This window comes from Penicillium griseofulvum, assembly GCF_001561935.1.
Source record: "Penicillium griseofulvum strain PG3 chromosome Unknown contig_91, whole genome shotgun sequence".
Classification (NCBI taxonomy): domain Eukaryota; kingdom Fungi; phylum Ascomycota; class Eurotiomycetes; order Eurotiales; family Aspergillaceae; genus Penicillium; species Penicillium griseofulvum.
The window spans coordinates 847,671-872,312 of NW_024467450.1; the positions used below are offsets into that span (position 1 = coordinate 847,671).

A 24,642-nucleotide genomic window follows, 5' to 3' on the forward strand; every position below is an offset into this window, starting at 1 on the left:
CAACTAGTTCGCATAGTTCGCATAGTTCGCACTAAATCCGAAAAACTCCACAATAAACTCCCAATTGACCAGTCTCCTTCTTTCACTCTGTCGAATCTTATCAGCACTAATACGCAAAGAGCAGGAGGGGTACTGCAAATGCCGATATAGTTCGTAACTAATTTAATCTAAATCCTATCCAATTAGCTCTTATGCTTAGCGATATGTACGGATCACAACGGAGTACGGAGTACGTGATCATTCCATGTTTTCTTTTAGCTCCGAAGAGTCTTTCGTATTTCCTATTTTGTCGTTGTGGAGCATGTAGGGATCTACGTTGTACGGCTGCCGGGCATCGTGGTTGACCGACATGTCCATATTGAGGTTTTTCCTACTATAGCAGGTGCTATATACCATGGTGGCTCCCGTGTTCCCACTGCGGTGTTCTCAAAAAACTAACTTGTGTTTCATTGATTGGGTTACGGTAGATAGAATCATGTCCTAACAAGAGGAAGAATCACTAACTGAAAAACCCATCGAAAACAAATAGAAAAGATCATCCAGAGTTCCTTGTGGCTCCTCCCCTTCACTGTCAACAAATCAATAGCCTCATCCTCGATGTGGTAGCTGTGGATGGATATTCAGCATACCCAACTACTCGATGACAATGTTGGACAACATCTGATTAGGCTCATCAACAAAGTGGAAGCCTTCGGCGCGAGCGCATCTGGTGGAATAACTAGTCAGCAAAGAACTCATGTGGAGAAACTCTAAGCTGGCAACCTACGGGTCAACTTCGAAGTTGGCAATGCAGTCGTATGGTCCATCTTTGATGCTTTGCAAGAAGTCCCAACCTCCATGAAGGTCATAGAAGAAGATGTAGACATCCACACCAGACTGGGAAAAATATGTTAGTAGAAACTCCAAATACACTGCTGGCGCGAAAACTTACCTCAGCCTGCTTGATCAGAATGTGGTCGAAGCTCTTGCTACCCCAGGCCGGATCGGCGGCAATACCCAGGATCTCTTCGTTATCAGTAGTCTTGAAGTCAGTGGGGAGGCCAGACAGACAAACGACACGCGACGCTCCCTCTTCGACACGCTTCGAAAGCTCAGCGTGGTCCTGCAAACCCTCCTCGGGCATAGCAACCGAAATAATCAGCTCGTCGTCGCCATCGTTCACCCTGATTCCACCAGAGTGGTTCTCATAGTATTTGACGCAGTCCTCTTGCTCGATAAACTGAACGATGACTTCGCCATTCTCACTCCAAGCGCGCTCGATAGCACCACCGTAAACAAGGTGCAGGATACCGGAAATGTTGGCCCACTCGGGAAGGTTTCCGAAGACAATTCGACGAGGCGGTCCAGCAGGCACAACCTTGGGTGCCGTTTTCTTCTGCAAGTTGAGCAGACGGACTTGCTTCATGAAGTCGGCCGGGGCAGTAAGACCTCTCTGCTTCTTGAGGGAACCAGTGGACTCCTCATCCCCGATGGATTCAGTCTCCTGGTACGACTTAGAACCAGCAGTGGAATCGTTGCCTGCGTACTTGCTTCCAGCACCAGTCTCGATGGGAGTATCTGCAGCCTTTTTGTTAGTAGCGATGTCCTGGGTGACACCATTATTGGCAATGCGACGGCGGAGTCTTCTAGCACCTTTCTGGGGCCCGGCAGATTTGGCAGCAGAAGCGACGGCAGCGGGAACGAACGGCTTGGCACGTGGATTGATGCCCTATGAAAGATCAGTATGAGACACAAGTCACTAATAGAAAGAGTCTTATTCTGAAGAGCGACGGCAATGCAAAGAGGCCATGGATAAAACAAGAACCAGCAACGGCAGCGAGTCAAAGAGAGAGGATGACATGCAGTGGGAAAGGTCAAGGTGTTGATGAGGGTGTGAATGGGGGGAAGGGTAAGACATACATTTCCAACCTGCTTAGCATTTTGGCCATTCGAGGCATCATAAAGGATAGGCATATCACCCGAGTTCCCAAGCTCAACGGAACGGCGAGCGGCCATCTGAGCCGACACCATATTCTCGGCAGCAAGGCGGTTTGCCCGTGCAGCGTTGCGCACAGCTGCCGGGGCGTGGATGCTCTCCTCCAGGCTGATCATCTTGCAGTTCGAGATGACGTCGTAGATTACCTTTGTGGTGAGCTTGAAATCGGCCTGTTCCTCGATGGTAAACGGGGCCAGACCGTTAGGTCCAATAACAGTAGGCATCTCCATGATAGAATGAGACAATAGAGGTGAAGGAGAAGAAGGAGGAAAGAAAACAAAACATTGGAATTTATTAGATAGAGACACGCAAACACGTAGACACGTAGAATGGTGTTCAACTTGGAAGGCACACGCGTGGGCTGTTCTTTCCCAAATTGACCGTCACGACGCTGAGGTTCAAATCACTTGATCACTTCTACTTCCTCCCCATCAAATCTGAAGAGAACTGCCCAGAGTTATTCACATCTATACCTATACTTATGTACTTTTCATTAGATCAGGTCTCTAGAAGACTCACACTGTTCCTAGGATGTCTAACAAAGGAATGATCTCAACAAACAGTGCTTTTGGACTTTCATCAACCTGTTCATGTCTTAGAAGATATCTTGTTCATCAAGCTAGAAGAGGGGCCGTGATACCTCTTGAGGATGGTCTGCAGTCTTCCTCTATTGGTAGTCTCGGTGATTTCCAGTCCGAGGTCAAGTAACATCTAGATATAAACGGAGAGTAAATCACCCTTTCGAGTTAGTTTTCTGTTTTGATTTTAGTTCTCTCCTAATATAAAAGACCCTATTGCAATAGATACATGCAAGAAATCTACTATTTGAAGGTTGGGCTGCAATGGCTATATATAGCAATAACTACTCACTTGTCTTTATATTTGAAACTTCATTTTCCGAAGTCCAAACTCACTGTTGTGTGTGTTGGTATGAGATGTAGACATGGAAACATTGATATATTACTTATTTGATGCTCCCTCTCCAATAAAACTATCAATACACCGAAGACACCAAAAGATGAGCAAATCTATATAACAAGAATGAGTAGAAAGGGTATCTGATTCCAGAACATTAAAGCTTCTACGATGGAACAGGAATACTCTCAAATCCTTTCTGCCCAGGCTTACGGTTTTCAACGATAACTTGAAGGCCACGACGACCACAGTAGCCATCATTACCCGCAACCCGGTCAACGACTTGGAAAGAGCCACCAGCTTGAGTGGCATCCGGAACCCACACAGTCTCCTGCACAGTTTGACCGGGGACTTCCGCGCGGCGGGGATTGTCCCAAGGCAGACCGACAAGGTGGTTTCCTAGGTTGTGGAGGAAAGAGTACAGCCCCTCGAAACGGCGGGTGACTCCAAGCCAAGAGAGGGTTCGGTGGTCATAAGCGGTCCGCACGAACGGATTCATGTAGATGCCCGTATCGGTGATCTCGTCGACGTTGGTTGGCGCATCTTGGATGTCCGCGTGGATGAGGCAGCATTCAGATGCCTCCCAGAAGAGATCCTTTCCGGAGCGGAAGCGTACTGGGTTGGGGGTTGTAGGCGGCGAGCCAGTTTGGAAGTATTTGGCATCAAATGCCACCATTCCGCCCCAGCAGCTGCGCACTCGCACTGCGTCTTTGCCGGCAAGCACATCGCTTCGGCTTTCGCCTTTGCCCGACGACGTAAACCATGGGTAGAAGGGAAGACCCATGCTATAGCCTTCAAGATCTCGGGTGGCGTATGTATCGTAAAATTTGATAGGGTTGTCGAAGTCTACGGCGCAGGCTGCACGGTATTGGGCAACACCATCTTCGTTGGCGTTTGTCGAGAATAAGAGCTGGGGTACCTCGGAGGGATGGAAGAGGATATCGTTCAGATAGAGTAGCTTATCGAACTTCATCTCCGGGTGGTCGGTCAATGGCTCTAGTGCTCGATTCCGCACCTGAGCCAGATATTCAATGCGCTTGATTCGCTCTGACCCACCGGGAATGGTCACAGTCGGTATTGTCTTCGGGTCCAGGTGCTTTTCAATAACAATGGATTTCTGGCACTTCACTTGCTCCTCTAATGCGCGCAATGCGCTCTCTCCCTCCTCCCCGCTGTCATTCTCGTAGATACTCAGGAACACATTGTCAGGTCCAAGCAGATCAATCAACTCCAGGAGTTGTGCTCCCCATTGACCCTTAGCAAGCTTGCCACCGCTATCATACAGACTTGCTGCAATAAAGACCTTCTCCTGGCGGGGATTGCCTCGTCCGGGATATGAGCTCTCGAGTACTGTTTTGCGGAGTGTAGAGTAATGTGCGGGGAGATGGGTATATGACGGGAAGAGCATCGAGGTAAAAAGCGCAAGGACAAAAACAATGCCGGCGACAACGGGGAGGTAGCAACAACGGCGAATGCAGAAACGTCGAGAACAGCTCGGTCGTGGTGTGCCTGCGAGGGCCGGTCTAGAAGGGTTATTTAGGCGGCGATAGCCTGCTGATGCCGAAGAGATAATTCGGGAGAACCAGGGCAGCTGGCGCTTGCCAAATTTGGATGAAGAAGGGACTTGTGCTTCAAAATCGTCCTCGTCAAGGTTGAACGTCCCCTGCGAATCAACTGAGGATCGTGAGGCGAGCTCCCATTCATCGGGATGAAGTAGTCGTGCAGTCATGGTGGTGTGTCTCCGAATGGGTATACACCCTTGGGACTATCTTTAACTGCAAATTGATCCAATGAGGTGGCACGCAGCGGCCATTATCATGATAAGTCAAAAAGCAACTTTGATGATTTTCCCTCGGACCTCCAGGTGGGCCGGGGGGTTGTCCACGATAACTTACATCATCAATACAATCACGTGATGATATCGCGCAATGCATATGATGTACAGCATAGAACTCAAGTGTCTCTGAATTCAAGGAATATTATTGTAGATAGGGAAATGAAACATTGAAGTGATAGTTTAATTGATAGTATATCTACTCATCTGGTCATACAGATGACTCCAGCATAAACAAACCTATAATATGATTCTAGATGGAAGTTCCGGTATGTAGTGACGTAGCCTGAAGCCGGGGCACTGCCTGTTCTGTTCACCCAGATGAAATCATTTATCTTTCCGCTTACTCTCTGTATTCGCTTACTCCAAAATCCTCAACTTTCCACTTCGAATCTACCCACTTGCCCAAATATCTGCGGCGTGGGACTGGACATACCTCTTACATTATACCGCTTCCCCGCATTCCACATCCTACCATGTCGCAATCACAATTTAAATTTGCCAACTCAGATGCCAAAGTGCCAGGCAATGGTACCCCTCCTTCGGAGTTTACCATCAAGGCACCAGCTTCCACAGATATATGGGCCAAGCCACCCTCTACCTTCCGCTTTTCAGCCCCGATCTTGTACAAGTCTATCTCGCTGGAATCATTCAAGCGGATTCGTGTCGCCTTCAATGCTCCGTGGGAGAAGAACTATGATCAGGGTGGCGTGATCCTTGTTCTAAATACCGCCGATGGTGGCCAGAAGTGGGTGAAGAGCGGTATTGAACTCACTCATGGCCGACCCCACCTCAGCGTTGTCGCCAAAGACAACTGGGCAGACTGGAGCTTGCTTCCAGTACCTTCGGGGGGTGGTGCGGCAACCCTGGAACTGGTCAAGGAAAAGGATAACAGCTTGTGGATCTATCTTGTTGAGGGGTTGGAGAAGTCCCCTATCCGGGAGATCACTTGGGTCTTTGAGGAGGAGAATGTGAAGGATTTGTGGGTTGGTGTCTATGCTGCCCGGCCATCAAGTGACGGTGGGGAGTTGCCTGTCCATTTTGGTCATTTGATTCTAGACCATGAATAGATCAGTATATGGCCCAATAAGTAGATGATGAGGCCACTGCAGACAAATTATGATATATATATCGCGACTAAGATAATCGGAGCAATGAAATAAAGCAAGATGACATTTGATTATATTATAAGAAGCACAATAAAATATTCATGATCTGTCAAGGTAGAAATAAAGATAATAGTTTGCTGCAGGCATACCATGGCTCCACTATGTATGCTCCAAAGATGGCCGGCATGACGCTGATCAGCTGTGAAAGATAGATTCCAGTCAATAAAATTGATTCCCTGGTTTATTATTCAGTCTTTGTTATGGATGATCGGCCATGCTGGCGCACTTGTAGCTACCCCTCGGAGAGAGCAGAAGCCTACACCTTCCCAATCGGAGTTATCTGATCCGACTAGTATACTTAGCGCAGTGTAATCCCGACAACCGGGTGTATGTGCTGCACAAGCCCTATTTCGGATGCCGAGGTAACACCAGTCGCGTGTTGATATGACACAAGTGAAGGAAAGTCAATCAGTGATTACTTCCATTTCCCTACCTTTTCCTCCATTTCAACTACTTTATATATCAAATATTGTATAGATAAGATGTAAAAGGGAAAAGGATATACTCCGGACTCCGTAGCCCTGAGTCAATCGACCGGCGCCGATATATTTCCGATAGTGACATGATGCTTTCCCTAGATCGGAGTTAATTGGGGTAGCAATGCATGTTGCTGCCAGATAGTGGAGACATTTCTCCGGTGAAATTCCGTAAGAAAGAACTTCAAATGTTTGCTCAAAAAGGAATATAGCATCAAGAGTAGAAAATCAAACTTTCATCTTATCTGATGAAGTGAACCGGAAAAAAGTGACTTGGCAGTACCAAAGACTCAGCTCATGCCACTAAGTGAACAGAGGTATCATGCGGGTACCCCTCCAATTGTAACATTAAATGGGTCCCCCGTGGCAGAATCTCCACCTTTTTTTTTATTTTCCCGTCTTTGACACATCTTCCTATACCTTTGGGGTAGAGGATTTCAACATCCCTGATGACTGAACAACTGTGACACTTTTTTCCTGAATTGTATTGGTGCAGCCGGAATGCTAGTGTTGAGCTGAGATTGGACCTCAGCCTCTCACCTCACGCCTCTACCACAGACCCCATCAACGTGCATAAGTGCGACCGACGATCGGGCTTGGTGTCATTTTACGCAAAACCCCCAAGGCCGACTTCGTATACGCCTAAACTCTTCAAGACCTGCTTCCCCTTACATTTGGGGTCCTCTGAAGCACGGCTGATCTACTCCGCACCCAGTCTGTCCCATAGCTGCCTGCCGAATCCTGCTTCTTACATACAATAGCCCTTCATGGGTCGACCCCAGGCAAGCGCGCTTCGACAACTTTTTACATATCGCGCCCCATATTTATTTTCTTCTTCTATCCGAATCCGGTCCCCGATTCGCTGTTGACACCTCGTGTTGTTGTTTCTTTTTTCCCCTGTGGATCTGACTGGTTCGGGCTATCTGGCTGAAGAGCGCCGAGAGTGTTTGCTAATTAGGGCGGCTTTTGTCCCTTTTATGTGATACGCCCACTGCTACTTACATCTGATGTCGCATGAACTCTTTTTTTATGAACTGTTTTTCGCTTAATCGCCGCTTTTAAGATCGCCGTCTTCTGTATATGCTTTCTACCAATCTCAGACCGAACTCACTTGCTGGTTATTCTTATATGGACGTTGTTCATTAGAGAATACTCCTGTTCGACGTATACGATCTTGTGGTAACGGTACCTCGGCCACGGAGATGCCACTTCTCGATTCACGCTCTGGACCGTCCTACGGCACTATCGAACACGGGGATGCCACAATGGAGGATGAAAGGGATCAACTGTTACAGGATGACCATGAGGTTGAGGGCCAGTCTAGTGGACTGTCTACGCCGGATGAAATCCAGGAGGGTGTCCAGAAGATTGAAGCTATCAATATGACTTGGACAACTAAGTCTCTAATGATAGCTTATATGAGGTTCGTGTGGCTTGCAGCTCCATGCTTTCACTAAGCCCCTGCTAACTTGGTGCATAGTATATTCCTCATGGCATTCTGTACGTCGCTAGAGGGCCAGACTGTGATGTCGCTATCTGCATATGCGACGAGTGCATTCAGTAAACACTCATTGATCTCGACCGTCCTCGTTATTCAAAATGTGGTCAATGGTGAGAACCTACCACCCCGCTTCAAAGCAATGTGCGGCTGCTAATCTTCAATCGATATCTAGCTGTCATCAAGCCCCCTATGGCTAAGATCGCCGATGTGTTCGGTCGCTTCGAGGCTTTCTGTTTGAGCATTCTTATATACATACTGGGATACATCCAAATGGCTGCCTCTACCAACGTTCAGACCTACGCCTCTGCCCAAATCTTCTATTCGGCCGGCTCGACGGGGCTGCAGATCCTCCAGCAAGTCTTCATTGCCGACAGCAGTGACTTACTGAATCGTGCCTTCCTCGCCCTTCTGCCCGAATTCCCATTTTTGGTTACGGTCTGGCTCGGGCCGACCATTGCGGGCGCAGTGCTGCGTACTAGCTCATGGAGATGGGGTTATGGGATGTGGGCTATTATCTTGCCTGCATCCTTCCTGCCACTCGCCCTCACGCTACTCTTCAACCAACGCAAGGCCCAGAGATTGAATCTGATCAAAAAGCGGACCAGAAGGCGGACTGACTTGCTCAGCATCATGCGTCGGACCTGGTACGATCTGGATGTGGGTGGGCTGGCCCTTTTGTCCGCTGCCGTCACATTAATTTTGGTGCCCCTAACTCTTGCGGCCTCCGCAAAGAACGGGTGGAAGAATGTCAGTATTTTGGTCATGATCGCGCTTGGTGTTGTCTGCTTGTGTCTGCTACCGCTCTGGGAGACTTCACGGAAATTGGCACCTAAACCCCTGCTCTCTCTACACCTACTCAAGCAGAGGACCGCTCTTGCCGGCTGTGCATTGGCGTTCTGGTATTTTAGTAAGTTGATTATTCGCTCTAGGTACCCTCGAGGTGTCGTTGCTAACCTTACCTAGTGGCCTTCTACTTTTCTGTTCAGCCTTATCTCTATTCCTACCTACAGGTTGTTCAAGGGTACGACGTTGCCACCGCCGGCCGCGTCACCCAGACCTTTTCTTTCGCCTCGACCATTTCTGCATTCGGTGTCTCAATCCTCATCAAGTATACCCGACGATACCGCATCTACATTATCATCGGCTGTGTTGTGTACATGACCGGCCTAGCCCTGATGCTCCTGTACCGAGGAGAAGGAGCCTCGCACCTCCAAGTGCTCGGCACACAAATCATAATCGGCATCGGTGGCGGTCTGATTAACGTCCCCGTCCAGCTTGGTGTCCAGGCATCCGCCAGCCACCAGGAAGTCGCAGCCGCCACTGCGATGTTCCTGACTTCCATGGAGATGGGCGGTGCAGTCGGTGCCGCTATCTCAGGAGCTGTTTGGTCCTCGGCAATCCCCCACAAGCTTCTCCGCTATCTCCCTGAGGAGACCAAGGGCCAAGCTGCTGAAATCTTCGGCAAGCTGACCACCGCTCTGTCGTACCCAATGGGATCTCCAACTCGCATTGCTATCAACCGTGCGTATCAGGAGACCATGAACCGGCTATTGACGCTGGCTGTCATCGCCACCCTCCCCCTCATTCCGTTGAGTCTTCTCATGGTCAATTATAAACTTGACAAGGTAAGTCGCCAAACAGTGCTTTCTGGTGATCTCGTCTAACTTGATTATAGATGGGCTACGGTAGTCCTAAACCCCGGGGCAAACCGGCTCCAGTTGAGGCAGAAGGAGAGCCCAGCTCGAACTCGAATGACGAACACCCCAAACGAACCTAAACCCCAGCATTCCTGTGTGCATTTCCACACGACGATTACGATCTTACGAACTTTTTTGTGTGACTTTTCCATGGCTTAATTTTGTTATTGCATCCTCGATATAAACCACCAAGCGGCAAACGCTGGGTTGTTCGAGCAAGGTGCAAACACATCCTCGACATATTCTGTTCACTCGGGCTGGGCGATGAGTTCGTCCATCATTTGCATTCGGCGTCATTATTTACTCCGTTCATGGGGTTAGACATGTCCATCTTTATAAGGCTGTATCATCTCAATAGAGCAGGCTGCATACATGTATGTCAACCATAATTCGTAAAGGAAACCTGCGCAAACTAGCGATTATTCCGACCCGACTTTCCGGTCTCGGGTTGTAACAGGCTTCTCTCACTCCTACAGCTACGGCATAGGTTCTGATTTCTCTCCAACGGCCATGAATAAAGTTAATACCCCCTGACATGCACACTAGACAAGGTACTTTGCATTGATTTACGCCAGAATCGAATACCCCGGTCTAGTCCAGCCCAAACTTCACGCATCGCGGCCTTATATCCACTGCTATCCGTCACGGGAAGGATTTGAATTTGGATTAGGAGTCGACCTTATTTCAAATCTCGAAAACCTAAGCTGTAACGATTGAATCCGGTCTTTTTCTTTTTATGTCTTTTACTACCCTCTTTTCTCCGCATTTCCAGCCCTTATTCAGCTCGTATACCATATCCCTCGGTGTTCCACCAGTAAGCACCACGTCTACCAACGTATATTACCCATGCAGGTACCTGCATATATGCATGCATGCATACCAGATACCGCGACGGGAGGGCTTAAAGACACATTAGATACGAGCTGGATTTCCCCGGCACCCCTGGCACCCCTGGCATGTGCATGTGCTTACTGTCAATGTCTACTGTCCGGGCACACTGGGATCTATATATGCCATGTCAGCCGTCAGCTGTCATAGATTCCGGGGCCCCGGCCAGAGGTCTTAGTAATGTGAGTCAAGGACCTCGGCCAGTGAATGCGACAGTGGAGAGACAGGATCTGGATCGGGCTGCCAAGCTGTGATGAGAATAAGCCACTTACAGAGGACGGAATAGTAAGAACTAGGGTACTCCGCGGATTTGGATTAGACTGTATGAGGTGTACTGTATATGAAGGTATGAATACCGAGGTGATTGTATTTTTGTTCCATATAGATATCTCGATGTAAAACGGGTTAAAAGGGGGAGATTTAGGGCCGAAGAGGAGACCGGGAACCCGTGAAGGTGAACGGCATATTGAAATTGGGGGGACTTTTTTTTTTTGACTTGCTTTTTTTTTAATATTTTACTCGGTTCCTTTCGTGTCACGGGAAAAGGGTGAAAGAAAAGGAACTCGAAGGGAAAAAGGGGGGGGAAAATACTCCGGGGGTAACCTCCTTTTGTTCAACTTGATAAGACCGGTTACTGAAACTTATATGTATTATTATAAGTAGTTTTGATTATAAGGTCTAAAGAACATAAAATCAGTGGATACACAGCGCTTAGCCGACAGCGGTTGGCCGTTTATACAGTATGTTATAGGAGTCGAGGGAGTTCTCTTGGCATAGTAATAAGTGAGATTAAAAAAAAAATATCATAATCAATATTTAGAAAGGTATAGAAATATAAAAACTACATATATGTAAACAGTTTAGATATATAAATACAGTTAAATCAAACTGTACAGACCGTGTATCAAGACTAGCCGTCTAGACTCCATCACTCTGCGGGTTGCCCCATTCAATCCAGACCACAGCTTCTTCCTCCCTTTTTGTCTCCCACACTCCTCTTCTTTAACATTCTTACATCAATACTTCCAAATAATTCAAAATGGTCGTCGCTACCATCAAGTACGTTATTTCATCTCCATTTATCCCTCTCCTTAGAATACCCCCCAAATCTCATGGCTAAACCAATCCAGGTGTGTCGTGGTGGGGGACGGTGCTGTAGGAAAGACCTGTCTGCTCATCTCATACACAACGAACAAGTTCCCTTCGGAATATGTCCCCACTGTCTTTGACAACTACGCCGTGACCGTGATGTAAGTTATCCTTCGAAATCCTCCCCTCCTTCCCGGGAGGTGGACAAAAAAAAATATAATACGTCAGTCCAGGCTCAAAGAAACACTTCTAATCGATCGCTCTCCAAATTCAGGATCGGCGATGAGCCCTACACCCTTGGACTATTTGATACTGCCGGTCAAGAGGATTACGATCGCCTGCGCCCCCTCTCCTACCCGCAGACTGACGTGTTCTTGGTCTGCTTCTCCGTTACCTCACCTGCTTCATTCGAGAACGTCCGCGAAAAGTGGTTCCCCGAAGTCCACCACCACTGCCCCGGTGTTCCCTGCCTGATCGTTGGCACCCAGACTGATTTGCGCGACGACGCCGGAGTGCGGGATAAGCTCGCTCGCCAGAAGATGTCGCCCATCCGCAAGGAAGACGGTGATCGGATGGCTAAAGAACTTGGCGCCGTCAAATACGTCGAGTGTTCCGCTCTGACACAGTATAAGCTGAAGGATGTCTTTGATGAGGTACATCGAATCTTTGATTTTTTGCTGCCCGATATCTCCACACCGCCACTAACCCGTTTCTTCTACTTTCTAGGCTATTGTCGCGGCACTCGAGCCTGCGCCCAAGAAGAAGTCAAGAGGCTGCCTCTTGCTGTGAGATTACTCTTCACGGACATATCGCAACAGGTCTGAGTGCGACGGATATGTTGCACTTGGGTTGATGCCTGGTTGACGCGCGCCTCGAAGCAGTTACGATGGAATGAACCTGTTTATTTCTCTTTTTCTACGCTTTCACGTTCTACTGGGCGGCAAATATTTCTGACTGGACTGGTTTACTGGGATATCCAAACTCAGCGACAAAAAAAAAAGGGGGTGTGAGGTCTTGTATTATGGCTAGCGATGCTATCTGAAGCGTTCCATATCTACGTTTTCCAGTTGAAAAATGGCTTCTGTGCTTTTACTGATCCGCTTTCTCTTATGATGTCTCTTGGTGGCATATCCCAGTTCGTGCTCTAGCCTCTCTAATTTGCTGTGTCCTTTCTCTGCTTCTTTTCTTGCTTCGCCTGGCTGCGTCTGCCGTCTTCAACCTGGTCTGGACCTTTGGTATTCGTCTATTCTCACCCTTCACTTCCCTCCGATCCTCACTCCTCTCCTTTACGAACTACAGCGACTGCAATTTTGACCTTCTCCCCCTTTCGCGTCGGCTATACTCCCCGCATCTCACCAATTACCTTCTCCGCACCCGACGCTTTCACCTCTTTTGATCGTCTCTCTCGGCGTTGGACGTCAGGGCGTGTTTTGGCTGTTTCCGTCACTCTCCCCATATCCCCCCTATGCCCTTTCTTTTTGGCCTGTGCGTGTTATTTGTTTCCAGCTTTGCGACCCCTGGAATATGAATTTGAGCTTGCTGTACCCTTCCCTTGCAGATCCGGCTTCTTCTCTGCGTCTTTTTTGCCTGTGGTTTCGCCCTTTATTCCAATTTGATCTATTATCGTCATTACTCTCTATGCTCGCGGTCTTGATACAGCAACTCTGTTCATGTTCTTTCTGCGTTTGATCTCCTGCTTTCGAGCTATGTCTCACTGAAGAGCAACGTTACTTCTCTTAGAAAGTCGCAGATAGTGGACTCCAATTCAACCAGTTCTATGAAGTCACTTGCCGAGGTCCAATCTGATATCATATCACCAGGGGGTAGATGAGCATTTATACTATGTCATGACATCACTCCAGTTTATACCTGAGCATCAAGAAATCAATTCAAATTATACTATATCATTCATTCTTCACTTCATTCAACATGCATCTCGTAGATATGTAAATCTATCCAAGATAACTCAAAGCTCATCCTTAGTCTCCTTCTTCTCCTGGGCTCCCTCCTTCTCCATCCACCCATACCACCCACCAAGCTCCTCATCAACACCAGACTTAACAATACTAGTAATAATTTCAAAAGCAACCTGCGCCGCCGCAAGAGCAGTAGTCTCCCCCTTATTATCATAAGCAGGCGAAACCTCCACAATATCCGCCCCGACGATGTTCAACTTCTCCAACCCACGCAGAATCCGAATGAACTCACGCGTAGTCCAACCACCAGGCTCAGGAGTACCCGTTCCCGGCGCAGTTGACGGATCCAACACATCAATATCAACAGAAAGATAAACCGGCTGCTCAGGATCAAGTCCCGTTCGCGCAATAATAGTCTCAACAACCCCCATAGGCCCAAGCTCATCAATATCATCCGCATGAATCCGAATAAATCCCTGCTCAGGCCCGGGATTCGTATAATCACCCGCATCAACACCAGTAAGTCTCGTCCGCAGGCCCGCATGCGCAGATGTAGAATTACAAATCAGTCCCTCCCGACTCGCCTTGTGGAAAAACGACCCGTGATTAAATTGCGTCTGCTCAGACTGCCAGTACGCACTGTACCGGACAGGGTTCCAGGTGTCCAGGTGCGCATCGAAGTGCACAACCGTTATCGGCTTCTGGTAGATCTGGTGCAGAGCTCGCAGTGCTGGTAGCGCAATGCTGTGGTCTCCACCGAGCGTCACGAGCTTGGGATGCTTTGCGCCGATCCCATTCGTCTTGGGGGCTTTGTTCACAATGCTGCGTGATCCTAGCTCTAGGAACGCTTCATACATCTGGCGCTCGGCGAGCCCGTTGTCGAACGGCGTGATGGGGATATCACCGCAGTCGGTGATCTTAGCCCAGGATTGGTATGGGTTGATCCCGGCGCGCGTGTTATAGCTTGTTGCGGCCATTTGGCGCGCGCTCGCGGCGCGGATTGCGCGTGGGCCGAAGCGGGCTCCTGGGGATTTTGTTAGTACCGGCTGTCTTGGGTTGGGTTGTATGCTAGGTAATGAGGATTGGGAGTTGTTTATGTACCTGGTCGGTAGCTGACGGCCGTGTCGAACGGCGCGCCAATAATGGCAATGTCGTAGTGCTCATCGGGCTCGATAAGACATTTGACTGGCTTTAAGTGGGCGAAGCTGGAAATGCCAGAGAAGGACCACTGGATAGTTATATGTTAGCAATGTTCGAGTTTCATATATTGAATATTGTATATCATACCTCCTGATCCCACTTCTTGAGTAATTCCGCCCGCTCATGCTCAGGCACTACCTCGCCGTTATCATGGTGCGCGCAGGAGGCCGCGGAGCCGGCCAAAGCCAGTGTAAGGAAGGTTTTCCAAGTAGGCATGACTAGAGTGTGAAGTAAAAGGGAAAGTAGGAATGAGCTTTGAAGATATATTAATATTTTCTACATATTGTCTCGTCAAGTTTCCTCAAGCGATGTTGTAAAGGGAAAGACGAGCAGATAAGGTGTACCCGTCGTGAAGACTTTCCCTTCTTGGCTTTGGCCCGCTTTTCGGTTTTCTTTCCTTTCACACTCCTCTGATAGCTTTTATACAAAGCTATTGACGATGCAATGCGGCGAGTTGTTGTAACCGGTCTTGGAGCGGTGACACCGCTAGGCGTAGGTACGTTATTTTATTTTTGGTTCTATTTTTTCGTTTTCGTTCTGTTTTGATAGCTCTAAGGACAACCTTAGAGATAGCCTGGGCATGTTATCGGGGGCAATACATGCAATTCCGCAATTCCGTCTGTCGGCAAACCAATCACTGCCGCGATCTACCCATTTCTGGTTATCCAGGAGCTGAGCTCATGCGTGATATCCAATATCCCCGGACCCCGGGCCCTCGAGCTACTCCCTCTACGTCCCCACTTCCCACCCCGGAAGGGGAAGGTTGTGACAGCCAATGACAGAGGACATGCGGGCGAGTGCGGGACGCCTAGAGAAAAGAGATAGTCCCCGCGGTATCATACTGGGTTGCACTATACGTGTTTGATTGGACTTTTGTGTTTGGGATTTGTGAATGTTACTGTGACTAACACCTTGCTTGGCTGCAGGGATTCGGCGAACATGGAAACGCTTACTAGATGGTCATTGCGGCGTTGTTAATGTGAAAGACCGCGATGAGCGCTTTGCTGAGCAGCCCTGTCAGGTTGCTGCTGTTGTACCACAGGGCAGCCGTGAGAATGGGGGGTGGACTGCCTCGGAATGGTTGAGTCGGGTTGTAAGTAATTTTTTTTCAACTACTCTCACTTTGTAGTCTGTACTTTATTTGCAATGCTAACACTTAGGATAGGAGGAGCGGAAGATGGCCCAGTTTGCACAGTATGCCATGGCAGCAACAGAAGAGGCGCTGCAGGATGCGAACTGGAAGCCCGAGCCTTTCGAGCAGAGGGAGGCGACGGTATGTATGGGAATGCGTGTTGATTTGACAGCTATGCTAACAACCTTAATAGGGAGTTTGTCTGGGATCAGGCATTGGGAACTTTGATGAAATCTACAATACAGTTATAGCCTACGACAGGGGGGTAAGGTTTTGCATATTACATGTCTAGGGAAGTCTATAACTAACTTGTCACACAGGGCTACAAGAAAGTCAATCCACTGTTTGTGCCAAAGTTGCTAATCAATCTCGGCGCTGGGCATATTTCCATGAAGTATGGGTTCATGGGCCCGAGCCATTCCGCAACAACGGCTTGTACGACTGGTGCACATTCCATTGGTGATGCAGCTCGGTTCATTGCCTGCGGCGATGCTGATGTGATGGTCGCCGGCGGCGCCGAGTCCTGTATCCACCCTTTGGCCATTGGCGGCTTTGCGCGGGCAAGAAGCCTAGCGACGGAATTTAACGACAATCCGGAGAAGGCGTCACGGCCATTTGATGCCGACCGTGCAGGCTTTGTGGTTGGCGAAGGAGCGGCTGTTATGATCCTCGAGGTATGTGTACTGCCTCTTATTTGTGTATCACAGCCTGATACTAATACTAATGTCTATAATATAGGAGCTAGAACATGCTCTCGCAAGAGGGGCTCGGATTTATGCAGAACTCAAAGGATATGGCTGCTCTAGCGATGCACACCATATGACCTCGCCTAAGGAAAATGGCGAAGGTGCGTTTATGGCCATGAAAAAGGCGCTTAAACAAGCCCAGGTACGGCCAGCTGCAGTGGACTATGTTAATGCACATGCAACTTCGACCATTGTTGGGGACGCTGCCGAGAACGCTGCTATCAAGGCACTTCTGCTTGGCCCTGATGGCAAAGATAAGGCTGCTGATGTGAACGTTAGCAGCACAAAGGGTGCCCTCGGTCACCTGCTTGGCGGTGCTGGTGCTATAGAAGCTTTGATCAGTGTACTTGCAATCCATGAGGTGAGTTGCGGTTTTACCCTGGACATAGTCTTCTAGGGTTTATGCTAACAAGGAACAGAATACTATGCCCCCTACTATCAATCTAGACCGCTTGGCTGATGGGTTCGATTGCAACTATGCGCCGAAAGATGCCCAGTCACGACAGATTGATGTTGCCTTGACGAATAGCTTCGGCTTTGGTGGAACAAACAGTAGCCTTTGCTTTGCAAATTATTCCTAATATTTGTTTCTAGAATACGATATTGTATGATACTTGGCTAAGACTATGTGACTTTTAGGGCCAGAAGCTTGGCATGTACTGGTTTTGCCTAGAAAGAACCGCTGTCTGATTGATCTGATTGACCAATAATGAAATATTTTAAAGAGACTGATTAGAAAACATCAGTACCCTCACCCATCGATCATTCTCAAGAATAAACTGACAGTATCAACCTCAAAGCATAACAGAGGCCTATTCAATAGATCAATACATAGCACGTGATCAATCCTACTGCGGAGCCCCAGCCCGACCTTGATTCCGGAGACTGAACTCATTCCTTGATAAACATCCACCCACGCCATTTCAAAGGCTTTCCAAGTGATAAGAAACTGCTTGTCTCTCGCTACTCTCTCAGTTTGCGCTCACCATGGCGAACAGTGGTGACCCCGGTCGAGGTACGCATTGTCTAGTTCCTGCTGAAAGCGCAAAAGGCTTGAGATACTTTGACATCAAGCTCGGCGCATATGAAATTTATGAACGATCTAAGCTAATTCTATCTTTGTTGGCAGGACCGGGAAGTCTGGTTGATGCTTCCGGGTACACCTTCACGGACAAGGATACCAAACCCGGCAAGATCAAGGTGAAGAAGACATCCAAGGCATCCACCAAGAAGAAGGCAGATGGTACAGCTCCCAGACACGTTTTCACGGGCATTAGCAATACTAACATGCACACAGATGCCAAAGATGGCCCTATCGACACCTCCCCTACCGCCTCCCCCCTCCCCACCCTCGATAGCAAAGTCGTCTCCGTGTTCCCGACCGGCAAGCCGCGTGAAGATGACCTCCTTGAGACCGTAATCTGCAAGCATTGCAAGCGACCTACTCTCAAGCAAACTGCAGCGGACCATGTCCGCGGCTGCTTGAAGGCCAAGCAGGAGAAGGCGCGTAAGAAGAAGGAAGCCCGCGACGCAGCCAATCGCCTGAAGGCCGGCGACGATCGAGACGATGACGGCGCCGACAAAGCCGACGGAGACAACCCCAACATGGGCCAGAAGAGCGCCAAGAAGAGCGCCACCAAGGGCACCGAGGACGGCAATAGGAAGGGCAAGAAACGCAAGGCCGATGAGGACGACGGCAAGGAATCAAAGAAAAAGAAGAAGAAGGACGAGCCCAAACAGAAGACAGCCAAGCCTAAGGGTCCTGTCGACGTCGAAAAACAGTGTGGTGTTACTCTTCCAAACGGCGCACAGTGCGCTCGTTCCTTGACCTGCAAGAGCCATTCAATGGGTGCCAAGCGCTCGGTTCCTGGTCGCACTCTGCCGTATGATATGCTTCTCCAGCAGTATCAGAAGAAGAATCAGGCTCGCCAGCAGAGTAAGCTTACTATTATCTTATTCATGTTCACCATAGATGACGAGATGGCTAACCCATTCGAACAGAGGCTGCTATCGATGCAAACGCTCCCCTGCAGGAAGATATCGAGAACACAGGTCCCATTGACTCAGACGAAGAAAGAGACTCCGTCATGGCCGCCATTGCCCGCTCTGCACCCCAGCCTCTTGTTCGCCACCCCATCATCACCACCAAGTCGAAATACCGTTACGTCCGCATCAAGGAGCAGATGTCACATGCCATGGGAGTTCGGAATGGCGGTGGTCTTTTCTCAAACGATGATAGCCAACCCCTATTTGGTGGAATTCTTTTTTCAACCGTTGCAGCCGATTTAGACTCATCATCGTCTCTTGATGCCAATGGGGAGGCTGATGTCTCTGCCGGTGGAATGGATGCAGGCAAGAGATCGTCTATTCCAGGTGGCCGCAAAACCCCGGTCACTTCAGCTGCTTGAGTGGCATGTCAGTCGACTGCCGCATATCAAGCAATGATTTATGATGACATCCTTTTCGTTTGCGGTTGGGTTTGAGCTTTTACTGTCTGTACTGGATGCTGGCGTTCGTGGGTGCAGGAGTATTGCTGACCGTCGCACCATTCTTTTGCGATTTATTCGCATATTTCTCGTTCTTCGATTTCCCTGGATAGGCCATGGGCACAGGCTGGTTCTGTCTGCTTTGAAAGGTGACGATATGATACCCCGGCTGGCGTGATGTATATATGGAGTTTCGAAAGTAGTCGCAATTGAATACTTTGCACCTTATTTATTTCTTAATGATATATTCTAAGCATAATACTATCTACAGTCAATAGAACATTACAATGGATACACTATGCAGGATCACCTAGCTCTATAGCTCTATAGCCCGCAGTGACCTCGGCGGGACCTTTCAGATTACGTTATGTGCGCCTGAGGCATCAGGACATCTCTCAGTTCATTCTGTTCGCCGATCATTTATTGTCTTTGAAACCCTACAGCATGAGCAAAGCGAGCCATACTATGACCCTTGGGTGATTCTCTTTATTCGTTTTCTTCAAAGCCACCTGCAGCTTAAAAGCGTCTGGTTTATATAGTCGCGATTGCGGGCGAGCGCCCTTCGCATTTGCTATCACTCCACCAAGTTCTCCGAGTCTTATTGATCGCAGCTCGACCCCCATCTACCTCTTGAGGGAAGTCTGAACCTTACAGACTTACTTTTAGCTGCTTTTATCGCAAACCCCTGCTCCTCCGAACCTTCGAACCGTCACAATGGGCCACGCTGTCCCCGATCTAGACTCGATAGGCATCAAAGCCGAGCATGACCTAGCTGATCAATTCCGTCGCGAAGTTGCCAAACTCCTCGGGCGCAACAATCTCAACTTCCCTGGGGCACAACCAGTCAGCTTTGCGTCGCGCCACCTCACCGAGCTCCAGCGGGAGGACTACTTTGTCTGCGAAAAGACCGACGGCATCCGCTGCTTGATGTACTTTGCGCGCGGAGATCCCGACTCCGATATGCCGGAGATTCACTACCTGATCGATCGCAAAAATGATTACCGCTACGTACCCGGCCTACACTTTCCCCTGCCGAACGACGAAAGTTTCCAGGGATATCACGTCGACACCCTGGTTGACGGCGAGCTTGTCAACGACACCTACGAGGATGGAACCACCCAGCTGAAATATCTAGTCTTCGACTGTTTAGTGCTGGACGGACAAAGCTTGATGCACCGTACCCTGGACAAGCGGTTGGCGTACTTCAAGGAAAAAGTGCTCAGGCCATACAATGCCATGTACCGCAAATTCCCAGAGGAGAAAGCCCACCGCCCCTTTGCAGTCGAGGACAAATCAACGCAATTCAGTTACGGGATTGAGATGATGTTCCGCGAAATTATCCCCAAGGTCAAGCGCATTCACGGTAATGACGGTCTCATCTTTACTTGCCGCAGTACTCCGTACCGCATCGGCACCGACGAGCACATCCTCAAATGGAAGCCACCCCAAGAGAATACCGTTGATTTCCGTATGCGCCTCGAGTTTCCGACGCTTGAGCCAGATACCGATGATGAGGCTGAGGGTATCACCCAGCCCTATGTGGACTACGACGCTATCCCAATCTGCCATCTGTTCGTCATGCTCAATGCTGGCGAGTACCGTCTTTTTGGAGAGATGTTCCTTGAGCCGAAAGAATGGGAAGATCTCAAAGCCATGGGCATTCCTCTTGATGACACTATCGTTGAGTGTGCCAAAGATACTGAAGGACGCTGGCGCTTCTATCGTATTCGTGATGACAAGAACGATGCAAACCACATCTCCACTGTTGAAAAGGTTCTTGAAAGTATCGAGGACCGCGTGACTGAAGATGATCTCATCCGTCTTGCTCCCATCATCAAAACAGCTTGGAAGCAGCGCCAGCACAACATGGCTGCTGGGGACGAGGAGAAAAAACGGAGAGCTCAAGCTATGCCACCATCAGCGAATGCGAATGGTGTCAAGCGGAAGTTTGAAGGGTGATGAGGAATACTTATAGTCTTCGACTGAGACATAAATTCTTTCACGGCTGTTCTTCATCACTGATTCATTGCAAGGCGCGTGGCGTTGGTTTGGGCTTTGTGTTTTATCTACAAGATCATGGCATGGCAACATGGAAGGGATGCAGATCCCGAAAATAGGTGACGGTGTTTATGGAATTACCATTTTGATTGTTTCAAACAATGAAAAGAATCTATATTGTAATGTAGTCTTTCAAAAACTCTTCAGCTAGATAATATCAAAGTCTTGTATAGCACCCGAAGCGGAACAGCTTACATAAGAACCTCCCAGTTTGCTCCCTTTCCCGCATCATTTCCCCATCACCAAGTGACCACAATATCTGCTCGATTCCATCATTCCCATCTCTGATATTGCTTCAGTCCCTATTACCAATCCAACACGATGGGCGTCCGAGATTCCCACGGGGAGACGACGGGGACGCCCGACCCCGTTGACAAGGGGTTCGCCACCCTCAACACCATCAGGTATGTCGCTTTTTCTGTCCGAAATGATTAGCCGGGGGCTTTTTATGTCTACTTTCACCGGTCGCAAATGCTAACTGGCTCCATAGAATCGGTGTGAAGGCCATGGTGCAGAAGGTTCGTCATGACTTGGTCGCAGATTTTTGTGTCGCGTCACGTGATTATAAATCGGCGTGATCAGACCCCAGTTGGGCTTTGATACTAACTATTTTGTATAGGATGGAGAACTGCGCAAAGCTGAGATTCTGTCGATTAGACAGCGGAAGGATGGCCCTTCGTTCTAGTATGTTTGGTTCTACGCATATCGTGTTTATGCTTGAAATTGGTGCTAATTTACATCCCAGCGTACACTATGTCGATTTCAACAAGCGTCTTGATGGTAAATTCCTACTCCAGCAAGTGCATTGGTTTGCTTTCGGCATTTCTAACTGATTCTCAGAATGGGTTGCATCTTCTCGCATCGATCTCTCTCAAGAAGTTGAATGGCCCCAGCCAGACAAAGCTGATAAAAAGAAGACTGCTGCTGCTAGCAAAGCGGCGCCTAGCAAGAATGTGACTTCTAATAAGCGTGCCCGTGCTGAAAGCCGCGATTTATCACAAACGCCCGATATATTGGGTGGCAAGAATTTGAACATCGGCAAGCCATCACGGCTCTCGAAGGCTGGAGGGAAAGAAAACCTCGGTGCTGAGACACCTGGAGGAGACACATCGATGTTCCCATCTGAGGCTGTGTCAACAGTCGGCACGCCCAAGGCCACCGAGTCAGAAGACTTCGAAATGGCAGATGCTGCAGCGGAAGGTAAATCAGTAAAAGAAGATCAAGTCCAAATGGCAACGGGCGAGGTGATTACACGCGGGGAGGAAATCGAGCGGCTCCGCACGGGTGGTAGTATGACACAGAACCCGACTGAAATTCACCGCGTACGCAACTTGACCCGCCTCCAGATGGGCAAGTACGACGTCGAGCCTTGGTACTTCTCACCGTACCCGGATTCCTTCTCGGACGTCGACCTAGTCTACATCGACGAGTTCTGCCTCAGCTACTTCGACAACAAGCGTGCGTTTGAGCGCCATCGCGCAAAATGCACCTTGACCCACCCACCCGGTAATGAGATCTACCGCGACGACTACATCTCCTTCTTTGAAGTCGACGGCCGTCGCCAGCGTACCTGGTGCCGGAATCTGTGTCTTCTGAGTAAACTCTTTCTCGACCACAAGACGCTTTACTACGACGTCGACCCGTTCTTGTTCTACTGCATGACCACACGGGACGAGACCGGCTGCCACTTCGTTGGCTACTTCTCCAAGGAGAAGGACTCTGCTGAAGGTTATAACCTGGCTTGTATCATGACTTTGCCGCAATACCAGCGCCGCGGTTTCGGCCGCCTGCTCATCTCATTCAGCTACGAGCTCAGCAAGCGCGAAGGCAAGCTCGGCTCCCCCGAGAAACCACTCAGTGATCTGGGTCTACTTGGTTATCGACAGTACTGGCGCGAGACGCTAGTGGAATTACTGATCGAGCCAAACCGAGAAGCTATTAGCGAGAACGAGCTTGCGGTGCTCACTTCCATGACCGAGAAGGACGTCCACGAGACTCTGGTTGTATTTAACATGCTCCGATACCACGTAAGTCTGAACTTCCAAGCGTGCACTACACTGCAGCACATACAATACTATATGGTTTGCTAACTATATTTGCAGAAGGGTAATTGGGTCATCGTACTCACTGATCACGTCGTGGAGGAGCACGAGAAGCGCCTCAAGAAGGAGGAGATCAAGGGTGCGCGCAAAATCGATCCTGCTCGTCTCCAGTGGAAGCCTCCTGTCTTTGCTGCTTCCAGCCGGACCTGGAACTGGTGAATGGAGGTCTCCTGCTTACTTTCCTTTTGTTCAATTTCTGCGAGCTGTTTTTAATATGCGTTTTTATCTAATGGATGTTTTGGCTTGGTTTTGGGGCGTTATGGGTATCAAAACTATGGTCATCTTTGGACTTGTGGTATCACAGATGCCACCGTCTCCGTGATGATTCACTTGTTGTGATATTACGGCTGGTCTGGGCGGCGTATTCGAGGGACAGGGCGTTTATCTTGAGCCTAATAAGGGCTTTCCTCGGTTGATACCTATCATTTGTGTAAATTATTTAACTATCTTCAATCCTCTGCTTATACTTCTAAGTCTTTTTTTAAAATTTAAAGCCTTCCATTACTCGGCATATCAAATCGACGGAAAGAGTGGCTCAAGTCAAGGGTATGGCGACGTTATGGACATGGTAGGTCTGTGCTATGGATCGGAGGGTGCGAAGGAATAGAGTAGCTGAAATTCGGGCGTGTTCAAGTCGCATGTTCTCGTGACGGCCTCGGATGCAAGTTTCTTTCGCTATAGCCTGTAAGATATAGTTAGCTCATGGTCCAAACAATGCATCTATCGAGCTTTCGTCGTGATCAGCCCTATTACCTTGAGTTGAATAGTTTCGTTGGAATAAATCCTAGTGCTCATGTCGTACTTAGAGAGGGCAGGATGGTTGGGGTTTAACAGGTGAAAATGTTATGTGGACAATGCTGTTGCCTCCTGGGTGTATTTTCTTGGAATTGATCGCTCTTTGTAACAGATTGACGAATACATGTTGGAGGAAATTGAAGGATCTTAGGTTGTTACGAGGCAACCCGGCGGATCACAGTAGCAAACCCTCTTTGCGTATCTTGAGAGCTGAAATTACATGTCTACAGTATACAAGGAGATGAAATTGTGTAATAATGGATTTCTCTTGGTAAGTATCGGTGCGGTTTTGGCTGGATACTCGCAACATGGGGCAATGTGATACTGCTTGGTCGGAACAAGCATGCACCACTAGGGCAATGACCCGAAGTCAGGACGCTGAGTCGGTAGATGATGGCCATCTACACATCAGAGGCCAAAGGAAAGGCCGTCCTGAATGGGTCGGGGTAGACACATAGGGGGGAAAAGAAAATCACAAGTACATGAGAAACGCGAATGCGTGAGGGGGGTTAGAGGAGGATCTGAATTGTGGCCCAACTCCAGAAAAGAGCAACGAAGTGGGCAATGGCAACAAGAGTCGAAAAACAGATGTTGATTAGGGGTTGGCAAGAATGACCCCAATTATTGCCTCCCAGGCAGGATAGCCACAAACAAGGTACCGAA

General features: G+C 48.8%; 9 protein-coding genes across 9 annotated transcripts; 6 read left to right on the forward strand and 3 right to left on the reverse strand.

Annotated features, from left to right (window-relative positions):
* Positions 1–633: 633 nt before the first annotated feature.
* PGRI_066210 (uncharacterized protein) lies at positions 634–2,205 on the reverse strand (the record flags this gene model as incomplete). The annotated part of the gene is made up of 4 exons (XM_040794335.1): positions 634–706; positions 767–876; positions 932–1,708; positions 1,900–2,205. The coding sequence occupies 4 exons, from the start codon at positions 2,203–2,205 to the stop codon at positions 634–636; spliced, it is 1,266 nt and encodes a 421-aa protein (XP_040649585.1).
* Positions 2,206–3,056: 851 nt separating this feature from the next.
* Positions 3,057–4,619, reverse strand: PGRI_066220 (glycosyltransferase family 69 protein; the record flags this gene model as incomplete). The annotated part of the gene is made up of 1 exon (XM_040794336.1): positions 3,057–4,619. The coding sequence occupies one exon, from the start codon at positions 4,617–4,619 to the stop codon at positions 3,057–3,059; it is 1,563 nt and encodes a 520-aa protein (XP_040649586.1).
* Positions 4,620–5,200: 581 nt separating this feature from the next.
* PGRI_066230 (uncharacterized protein) lies at positions 5,201–5,794 on the forward strand (the record flags this gene model as incomplete). Its single annotated transcript, XM_040794337.1, has 1 exon — positions 5,201–5,794. One exon carries the CDS (start codon positions 5,201–5,203, stop codon positions 5,792–5,794), a length of 594 nt encoding a protein of 197 aa, XP_040649587.1.
* Positions 5,795–7,571: 1,777 nt separating this feature from the next.
* mirC (siderochrome-iron transporter MirC) lies at positions 7,572–9,647 on the forward strand (the record flags this gene model as incomplete). The annotated part of the gene is made up of 5 exons (XM_040794338.1): positions 7,572–7,792; positions 7,850–7,980; positions 8,043–8,777; positions 8,834–9,495; positions 9,546–9,647. 5 exons carry the CDS (start codon positions 7,572–7,574, stop codon positions 9,645–9,647), a joined length of 1,851 nt encoding a protein of 616 aa, XP_040649588.1.
* A 1,847-nt stretch (positions 9,648–11,494) lies between these two features.
* On the forward strand, positions 11,495–12,368 carry cdc42 (Rho family GTPase CDC42; the record flags this gene model as incomplete). The annotated part of the gene is made up of 3 exons (XM_040794339.1): positions 11,495–11,514; positions 11,586–11,705; positions 11,819–12,368. 3 exons carry the CDS (start codon positions 11,495–11,497, stop codon positions 12,366–12,368), a joined length of 690 nt encoding a protein of 229 aa, XP_040649589.1.
* A 1,142-nt stretch (positions 12,369–13,510) lies between these two features.
* Positions 13,511–14,876, reverse strand: PGRI_066260 (agmatinase; the record flags this gene model as incomplete). Its single annotated transcript, XM_040794340.1, has 3 exons — positions 13,511–14,484; positions 14,562–14,688; positions 14,748–14,876. The coding sequence occupies 3 exons, from the start codon at positions 14,874–14,876 to the stop codon at positions 13,511–13,513; spliced, it is 1,230 nt and encodes a 409-aa protein (XP_040649590.1).
* A 228-nt stretch (positions 14,877–15,104) lies between these two features.
* On the forward strand, positions 15,105–18,946 carry PGRI_066270 (putative beta-ketoacyl synthase (Cem1); the record flags this gene model as incomplete). Its single annotated transcript, XM_040794341.1, has 12 exons — positions 15,105–15,156; positions 15,587–15,753; positions 15,826–15,933; positions 15,986–16,057; positions 16,113–16,466; positions 16,531–16,899; positions 16,958–17,090; positions 17,133–17,143; positions 17,514–17,553; positions 17,668–17,781; positions 17,836–18,474; positions 18,540–18,946. 12 exons carry the CDS (start codon positions 15,105–15,107, stop codon positions 18,944–18,946), a joined length of 2,466 nt encoding a protein of 821 aa, XP_040649591.1.
* Positions 18,947–19,738: 792 nt separating this feature from the next.
* PGRI_066280 (mRNA guanylyltransferase) lies at positions 19,739–20,983 on the forward strand (the record flags this gene model as incomplete). The annotated part of the gene is made up of 1 exon (XM_040794342.1): positions 19,739–20,983. One exon carries the CDS (start codon positions 19,739–19,741, stop codon positions 20,981–20,983), a length of 1,245 nt encoding a protein of 414 aa, XP_040649592.1.
* Positions 20,984–21,403: 420 nt separating this feature from the next.
* Positions 21,404–23,343, forward strand: PGRI_066290 (NuA4 histone acetyltransferase complex catalytic subunit ESA1; the record flags this gene model as incomplete). The annotated part of the gene is made up of 6 exons (XM_040794343.1): positions 21,404–21,486; positions 21,573–21,600; positions 21,702–21,766; positions 21,828–21,862; positions 21,923–23,109; positions 23,185–23,343. The coding sequence occupies 6 exons, from the start codon at positions 21,404–21,406 to the stop codon at positions 23,341–23,343; spliced, it is 1,557 nt and encodes a 518-aa protein (XP_040649593.1).
* Between the last annotated feature and the right edge of the window lie 1,299 nt (positions 23,344–24,642).